The sequence below is a fragment of the Oncorhynchus kisutch genome, linkage group LG19, assembly GCF_002021735.2.
Source record: "Oncorhynchus kisutch isolate 150728-3 linkage group LG19, Okis_V2, whole genome shotgun sequence".
Lineage (NCBI taxonomy): Eukaryota > Metazoa > Chordata > Actinopteri > Salmoniformes > Salmonidae > Oncorhynchus > Oncorhynchus kisutch.
Genome location: NC_034192.2, coordinates 2,202,922 through 2,212,583, shown reverse-complemented (window position 1 = coordinate 2,212,583; position 9,662 = coordinate 2,202,922). Strand labels below are relative to the sequence as shown.

Here is a 9,662-nt window from a genome sequence, read left to right as displayed (position 1 = left end):
TGACGTCGATGCAATAAAAATGTGGATCAAAGGGGAAATAAAAGTATTATCAGAGTTTTTAATTTAGGCTATGCCCTCATTGTAGTATAATCATTGTGCAATGTTTTATCTTAAAATTGGTGTGTAATGGTGTGTAATCTGTTGATGTGTTGGATAGCAAGGGTGGCCACCCCGCAGCAGCCCCACCCCCAAATATCTCCCCGTGCGGGTGTACTCTGCCACAGTAAAATCAGGCAATTACGGTTTCACTTCTAAAATAAAACAATACATGGGACAATGCTGACGTAATGCCTGAGTCATCCATGCTCTTTGACTTTGGTCGGCGCTGGCCCGCCCATCAGACGTTGTGACAGCACAGGCCGTGATCCACCTCTACGCAGACGACACCATTCTATATACTTCCGGCCCGTCCTTGGACACTGCTATCTAACCTCCAAACGAGCTTCAATGCCATACAACACTCCTTCCGTGGCCTCCAACTGCTCTTAAACGCTAGTAAAACCAAATGCATGCTTTTCAACCATTCGCTGCCTGCACCCGCACGCCTGACCAGCATCACCACCCTGGATGGTTCCGACCTTGAATATGTGGACATCTATAAGTACCTAGGTGTCTGGCTAGACTGTAAACTCTCCTTCCAGACTCATATCAAACATCTCCAATCGAAAATCAAATCAAGAGTCGGCTTTCTATTCCGCAACAAAGCCTCCTTCACTCACGCTGACCAAACTTACCCTAGTAAAACTGACTATCCTACCGATCCTCGACTTCGGCGATGTCATCTACAAAATTGCTTCCAACACTCTACTCAACAAACTGGATGCAGTTTATCACAGTGCCATCCGTTTTGTCACTAAAGCACCTTATACCACCCACCACTGCGACTTGTATGCTCTAGTCGGCTGGCCCTCGCTACATATTCGTCGCCAGACCCACTGGCTCCAGGTCATCTACAAGTCCATGCTAGGTAAAGCTCCGCCTTATCTGAGTTCACTGGTCACGATGGCAACACCCATCCGTAGCACGCACTCCAGCAGGTGTATCTCACTGATCATCCCTAAAGCCAACACCTCATTTGGCCGCCTTTCGTTCCAGTTCTCTGCTGCCTGTGACTGGAACGAATTGCAAAAATCGCTGAAGTTGGAGACTTTTATCTCCCTCACCAACTTCAAACATCTGCTATCTGAGCAGCTAACCGATCACTGCAGCTGTACATAGTCTATCGGTAAATAGCCCACCCATTTTTACCTACCTCATCCCCATACTGTTTTTATTTATTTATTTACTTTTGCACACCAATATCTCTACCTGTACATGACCATCTGATCATTTATCACTCCAGTGTTAATCTGCAAAATTTTAATTATTTGCCTACCTCCTCATGCCTTTTGCACACAATGTATATAGACTCCCCTTTTTTTTCTACTGTGTTATTGACTTGTTAATTGTTTAGTCCATGTGTAACTCTGTGTTGTCTGTTCACACTGCTATGCTTTATCTTGGCCAGGTCGCAGTTGCAAATGAGAACTTGTTCTCAACTAGCCTACCTGGTTAAATAAAGGTGAAATATATATATATTTTTTAAGCAGATATAAGTGGGGGCGATGGACACTGCGTACCGTTCATTGTGTATTAGTTTCGACCTAAAGTGAATTGTCAGTCGTTTGGACGCTATCCTCTCTGTGGTAAACAGAAAAAAATATTCTGTGTCAGACCCGGAACTGATGGTTCTGGCTTTGGAGAGGGGCCTGAGAGGTGATGGGCCTGATAGATGACAGCTGCAGCTGGACCCATCTCCCTGCCTTTGTCCACCAGAGGTCACTGAATGACAGTCTTTCGAGAGGAGACTGGAACTGCACTCACAGGTAGAGGGTACCCCCGTCGGCGAAAAAAATCGCTGCAGCCCCACCCCCAAATATCTCCCCGTGCGGGTGTACTCTGCCACAGTAAAAACAGGCAATTACGGTTTCACTTCTAAAATAAAACAATACATGGGACAATGCTGACGTAATGCCTGAGTCATCCATGCTCTTTGACTTTGGTCGGCGCTGGCCCGCCCATCAGACGTTGTGACAGCACAGGCCGTGTTTCCAGGTGCTGTTGCAGTGAAGATGGACTTTAGAACTAGTTGTAATGGCTTATTGGCCTTCTGAAGCTAGCTAGCTTTGTCTCGGAGGTTTGTTTTTCCCTGTCAAATCTCCGCGAGAAGGGAGCGAGAACTGGGCTAGCTTCACAAAGACCACAAAAATGCACCCTGACTCGGAATTGAGAATTTGAACTGCATCGCTGGGATAAATCATTAATGTGGTCATGGCTGGGCTGATCAAGAAACAGATCCTCAAACACCTCTCCAGGTCAGTGTCAATCGATATGAACCAGGCGGAGAGACAAAATACAACTAACTCCCAAAGGGGTTTAATTTGGGAACCAAGCTAGCGCGTTAGCAGCGCTGTACCTTAGCGCGCGGGAGGCCACTGACGGGGCACTCACTATGCTTGCGCAGCTGAACTTGGTTAGCGTAGCTAGCTAGCTAGCCAGTTACGAGCAAGTTTGTTTGCTTGTTGTTGTTGGTTGCCAAAAACAGACTGGTGTCTGTCGTGTTTAGTGAGCTAGCTAACTGGCTTGTTTGATAACAATACGCAAGGTTAGCCATAACCAGTTAACGCAACTAATCTCCCTAGCCTAGGCTCCACCAGTACGTTAACATTAGCTGGCTAGCTATGTCCCGTTAATCATTGTTTAGCCAGATATAGCAAGTTTTCTATTTGATAGGTTACATCAATGATTGTCATTAGCCATCTAGCTAGCTAGTTAGCCAGGTAAACTACACTGGTTAGCTAGCTAGCGGCATATGCTTCTGGCAGAGACAAACACGCCACGTACTGACAGCTAGTACTACATCCAACCAGGTCTCAGAACATTTCAAATGATTCTGTTCATTTAGTAACGTTGTTACGTTTCGTATGGTATGTATTACTTTTTGATGCCCTTAACCCATTTTGTATGTTCAATTACAATTCGTATTATGTTACGTATTCCCAAAACAAAATGTTACAAATTGGCAAAACGTATGATATGTTCCACATTCTAGCTAGGTGGCTAACATTATCTAGCTCGCTAACTTGAACTAGGCTAGGGGTTAAGGTGAGGGGAAGGGTTAGCTAGCACGCTAAGTAGCTAAAAAGTAGTAAGTAGTTAAAGTTGGTCAAATGCAAAAGTTGTTCATGATGATATTCAAACTCACAACCTTTTTGGTCGCTATACGCCCACCCGGACCAACCAACCACCCCACTTTTTAGTTTTTGCCTTAAGTAACCATCTGTCTTATGTTACATTTGGTATGGTTACATATCATACTAAAAGTAGTGTATCGGGTTTCCGTGCAGAATAATACGAACTGCTCTGAGACCAGGTTGCCACATCGGGGAAAGTTGAGTAATTTTGGGCCATTTTTATTTTTTTATTTTACCTTTGTTTAACTAGGCAAGTCAGTTAAGAACAAATTCTTATTTACAATGACAGCCTACACCAGCCAAACCTGGACAATGCTGGGCCAATTGTGCGCAGCCCTATGGGACTCCTAATCACGGCCAGTTGTGATACAGCCTGGATTCGAACCAGGGTGTCTGTAATGACGCCACTCGGGAGCCATTCTGAGTGGAATACACCAACTTTGCTCTCTACTGCAGGGTTTTCCAAACTCTGTACTAATCAATGCTTGATAATGAGTTGATTATTTGAATCAGCAGTGTAGTGCTAGGGCAAAAAACTAAATGTGCACCTGGAGAGGCCCCAGGACCGAGATTGGGGAACTCTGCTCTATTGCACATTTGCCAAACTCATTCAACGGCGGTGAGTGTCAGCAGGTTTTTGCTCCTCTCTTGTACTTGATTAATTAAGGTCACTGATTAGTAAGGAACTCCCCTCATCTGGTTGTCTAGATCTTTATCAAAAATCAGCAGACACTCGGCCCCCCATGGAATGAGTTTGACACCCCTGCTCTACTGTATTTACTTGCACCGGGGCTGTATGTATGTCCACTCTTGCTTGCATTAGCAGCTTGGGATAATAATGCACCTTCCACAGCATAGAGATGACTAAGCACCTGTACACATCATACACACATGCCTTGTTTGTTTGCCAGTACCACAGAGACTGAGCAGGGAAGATAGTGGCTGTGGTTGTTGTAGTAGGCAAAGTTTTGTGCCACCTTTTCCTCTCACAAGTATTTGATAAAGGATTAATAGACACATTTAATCAGCTAGTGAAGTGTAAAATATTTCTCATGGGTCATGGAGAGAAAAGACTACACCTGAGACCGAGTCTACACAATATAGTCCCTATGTTTGCAACACAGTAATCAGTTGTCCTACCCATTGTTATCAACAGCTTTCAGCTAGGCACATGCATTATTTATTGTTCCAGGTTGGTGCCCTGAGGGAAGTTCATTGAAATCCTTACCCATTATCTTCTAAATGGAGAACTTCCTCATAATAACATAAATTGCCCCATCACATTCAGTTGAACCTACCTTCAACTGACTGATAATGATCCAAGAGCATTAACGTCCTTACACCTGTAGCTCCTAGAAAACTGGCTTTAAACAACATAACGCCTATAAAACTAAAAGCTTAGATAAAACCTTAACTTTTAGATGTAGGTTGAATCTCCCATGTTACCGGCTGGATAAGAAGGGATGACTTGCAAACTGTTTTGGATTGACCTAGAACAGTAAGCTTTGTTATAGTCACACACAATGCAGTTAAACAAGTGTTGTAGCTTTAGAAAGAGGAAAGTGCATTGGGCTTTTTAATGCATTGCTTCCTGCCAGCAATGCATTGTGAACAAAAGCCCTTGACTTTCAGTATTGCCAGTGGAGCCCTTGGTATTTATGCGGCAAAGCAGAGGCTTTGATGGCTAATGGTTGCTGTGCCCTTCATGGTCCCACAAACAGTGGCCACAGCCAAGTTTTACGTACACAGCCTATGACTGTCATTTCCTTTTGTTTTTCAAATCCGTTTTGGAATACTGACTGTCCAAACAGCAAGTTAAAAATGACCAAATCCGATGTGTGTGTTCAGACAAGACATTTGCTTAAGCTAGTATTCATAGTAAAGACGGGTCTGTGCAGTGGTGTAGACTGACTGGTGGTGGTGCTCATGCTTCCTATCAGTTAGAAGTTATGTATCAAGCTAATGCCATGGATGTGACTGTGCTGCTGCTCTAGTTTCAACTGTTCTGCCTTATTATTATTCGACCATGCTGGTCATTTATGAACATTTGAACATCTTGGCCATGTTCTGTTATAATCTCCACCCGGCACAGCCAGAAGAGGACTGGCCACCCCACATAGCCTGGTTCCTCTCTAGGTTTCTTCCTAGGTATTGGCCTTTCTAGGGAGTTTTTCCTAGCCACCGTTCTTCTACACCTGCATTGCTTGCTGTTTGGGGTTTTAGGCTGGGTTTCTGTACAGCACTTTGAGATATCAGCTGATGTACGAAGGGCTATATAAATAAATTTGATTTGATGTGTCCCAGTTGATTTGAATGTTTAAAATCATAGTGGAAGAACACTTTTTTTTTTTTGCCTCAAGGGATGAGGTGATCCAACTTGAAAAATGAGTCAATTTTGGCTAGCCACAGCAGTCAGCTAGCTAGCTAGCCACAGCAGTCAGCTAGCTAGCTAGCCACAGCAGTCAGCTAGCTAGCTAGCTAGCTAGCCACAGCAGTCAGCTAGCTAGCTAGCCACAGCAGTCAGCTAGCTAGCTAGCCACAGCAGTCAGCTAGCTAGCTAGCCACTGCAGTCAGCTAGCTAGCTAGCCACTGCAGTCAGCTAGCTAGCTACCACTTTATTTTACTGTCAACATATTAGGCATATCTTGTTCCTAGATGGCTACTAAGTCTGAAAACCACTTTAAGGCAAATTAATCGGATTTGACCATTGACACAAGTCGCATGGCCAGGAATCAGATTTGTATCTGATTTCAAACCGCCTATGAAGGTGGTTTGAAATGTGGCCTGAAATAACCAATTTCATGTGCTTTTAGCAGAACAGATTTGGATCGGATATTCAACAAAATAGGATTTGAATCACTTCAAACTGGCAATGTGAACAAAGCTTTAGTGTCCTACAACATTGGACTCTGTGTGTGTGTGCACATTACTGTTAGCGTCAGCAGGACCGGGGGAATTATGTCATTATCAGTTCCTAGGGTCGTTACGTGATTGGTCGTGCATTCGAAGCAGACCTGCTTGGAAGAAGCCAAACCCACTGCTCATTATAGTGATGTCAAGCAATGTCAATGCTTGGGGCATATTCACCAGGGTTCCACTCAATGAGGTGCAACATATCAACGTTCAGATATAAATATATAATGTAGAACAGCCATGCTTCTCTCATGTAGAGTAGGATAACATCATGTCCGTGATATACTAGCAGTGTTTCTATCTGCAACGACCTCTTGAAGGCAGGAGAGAAAGTCTGACGCTTGCCTTCGAGGCCTTGTTGTATGTCAAAACATTGGCCTTTGGGAACACACTCGCATGTGTGTGTGTGTTCCCAAAGGCCAATGTTGCAGATAGAAACACTGCTAGTATATCACGGACATGATGTTATCCTACTCTACATGACAGAAGCATGGCTGTTCTACATTATATATTTCTATCTGAACGTTGATATGTTGCACCTCATTGAGTGGAACCCTGGTGAATATGCCCCAAGCATTGACATTGCTTGACATCACTATAATGAGCAGTGGGTTTGGCTTCTTCCAAGCAGGTCTGCTTCGAATGCACGACCAATCACGTAACAACCCTAGGAACTGATAATGACATAATTCCCCCTGGCTGGTGGTGTGAGGTGTTTCCACCAACAGTGTGCTGCTCTCAGGTGGTCCCAAGGGTGAGTTGATAAAGATGTCCCTCTCCCCATTTAAACCAAGAGAATCAGGTACCGACATGGCCCTGCACCAGGGCCAGACACCGCAGGGTCTGGGGTTACACACACACACGCACGCAGAGACTCTTAAATGTGCACGCATAAACAACACACACACACACTGATGTTGGTCCTGTGTGTGTGGTCCAGTCATTATTGAGTGCGTCTGGGAGCCCTGTGCTGTGTTAAATATTCATTCTACTGAGGCTCACTGTGATCAGGTGTCAACATTGTTTTAGTCACATGCTCAGCTCCAGTCCCCTGTCTGTCTTTCTCTCTATGCATCTGCCCATCTATTTCTCTCTACATCTTAGCCTGCTAGACAGAGGAGAAGGTATGTCAGTTTACTCCTCAACATTTCATTCCTAGGGGACCCTAACTGTTGGTGAACATTTTTGTTCTAGCGCAGCACTAATACATTTGATTCAACTAGTGGTCTCTGTGGCACGGCTTGATGATGCGTGCAGGAATGTGACTGGACTGATGGGCGGATGATAGATGGAGGGATACCGATACACACAGCCGCTAAATACAAAATAATAACAACAGGGTCAGCGAGAGAAGACTGAGAGGAGAAAGGGGCTGCCTAAGAAGAGTTTTAATCTAACAACATTCCAAAAATGACAGTGAGGAACATGCTTTGGGAAAAAGTTTTGGAGTTCAGTTATTTCCTTATTCAAACCTGCTTGTGCTAACCATATTTGCTGGCTGTCAAAAGCAACACAGGAAACAAAAGTAACCAATGAAATGAGTTGCTTCTCGAAGGGAAACCGTTTAACACACATCCTTTTGGAGTTAGGTATACTTTACTAGCTTAAATACTTGGGCGTCATTTGCAATAAAGAAATGAGGCCTATTTTCTACACAATAACTCATAGAAAATAGTGTATCCAAAATGGATGCTAATGTACTTGATAGTGAAGAAGAAACCAATTGGAACACAAGATATAAGGACATTAACTAGAATACTTAAAGACAGTGTTTTCAAAATGGACACAAACAGAAGGCAGTGTTGTGATAATGGACACATGTTTAATAGAATAAACACACTGTTTGGAGCACACACGCCAACTCAATGAAGACCGTGTTGTCAGATTGGACACAAGCGTTGTACTTAGACCTCATAACATAAAGGCCATTACTCCAGCACCAGGGCAGGTTTCATTGGTCTGTTTCCAGTGAGTTGTGAGAACAGAAACAGGTCATCTGCCGTTAGATCATAGGTTCATCTAATCAAGTTGATTCTCTAATTTAATCTGAAGAATGGACGCACACGTACACGCGCACACACTTTCTATCTTTGCAGAGACTACTGAATTGAATACGTTCTGCCAGGCGACTGGTTTATCCCTCAAAGAATAACCAAATGTGTGTCTGTATCCTGAGGAAGGTTGCTCCAGACAAAGTGACCTTGTCGTCCCTTGTTTAGATTGAGTCAGTCAAGGTTGGGGGATCTCCTGTGGGTCCGACTACAATACACACATCAGCAACGAATCGTGTGGCCATCCGAATGGTACACACACAGGGGCCCGGAGCATTGTAATATTTATGGCTCTGATAGAGGCAGGGAGAAGTTGAGCCTTACATGCCCCATTTACAAAACCTGTGGAGACCATCGGCCATAAGTTGTGTGTGTGTAATACAAATACAGACAGACACACACCAACACCAGCTATGACGGTGAAGAGGGGGTGAATCATGCTAGTTAGTCTCCTTCAACTTCTGTTGTAAAATAATTTATTTAATACCTCTACTCTAGGGCAGATTCTAACAATGTTTTAGGGTATTTTTACTAGAGGTTGACGGATTAATAGGAATGGACGATTTTAATTAGGGCCGTTTTTAAGATTTCATAACAATTTTTATCATTTTGGATGCCCGATTTTAGATTTTTTTTTTACACTATTTAATCTTTAACTAGGCAAGTCAGTTAAGAACACATTCTTATTTTCAATGACGGCCTAGGAACAGTGGGTTAACTGCCTTGTTCAGGGGCAGAACGACAGATTTTTACCTTGTCAGCTCAGGGATTCAATCTCGCAATCTTACGGTTAACTCGTCCAACGCTCTAACCACCTGCCTCACGAGGAGCCTGCCTGTTACGCGAATGCAGTAAGAAGCCAATGTAAGTTGCTAGCTAACATTAAACGTAATCAATCATAATCACTAGTTATAACTACACATGGTTGATGAGATTACTAGTTTATCTAGCGTGTCCTGAATTGCATATAATCGATGCAGTGCGCATTCGCAAAAAGGACTGTCGTTGCTCCATCGTGTACCTAACCATAAACATCAATGCCTTTCTTAAAATCAATACACAGAAGTATATATTTTTAAACCTGCATATAAAGCTAAAAGAAATCCAGGTTAGCATGCAATATTAACCAGGTGAAATTGTCACTTCTCTTGCGTTCATTGCACGCAGAGTCAGGGTATATGCAACAGTTTGGGCCGCCTGGCTCATTGCGAACTAATTTGCCAGAATTTTGCGTAAATATGACATAACATTGAAGGTTGTACAATGTAACAGGAATATTTAGACTGATGGATGCCACCCGTTAGATAAAATACGGAACGGTTCCGTATTTCACTGAAATAATAAACGTCTTGTTTTCGAGATGATAGTTTCCAGATTCAACCATTTTAATAACCTACGGCTCGTATTTCTCTGTGTTATTATGTTATAATTAAGTCTATAATTTGAAAGAGCAGTCTGACTGAGT

General features: G+C 43.3%; 1 protein-coding gene across 1 annotated transcript in view; it reads left to right on the top strand.

Moving 5' to 3' along the window:
* Positions 1-1,947: 1,947 nt before the first annotated feature.
* Positions 1,948-9,662, top strand: part of LOC109885248 (UHRF1-binding protein 1-like) — a 46,615-nt gene continuing 38,900 nt past the window's right edge. Inside the window, 1 exon segment of the mRNA XM_031797328.1 lies at positions 1,948-2,354. Coding sequence (XP_031653188.1) covers positions 2,311-2,354 — 44 coding nt within the window. The 5' untranslated portion in view covers positions 1,948-2,310.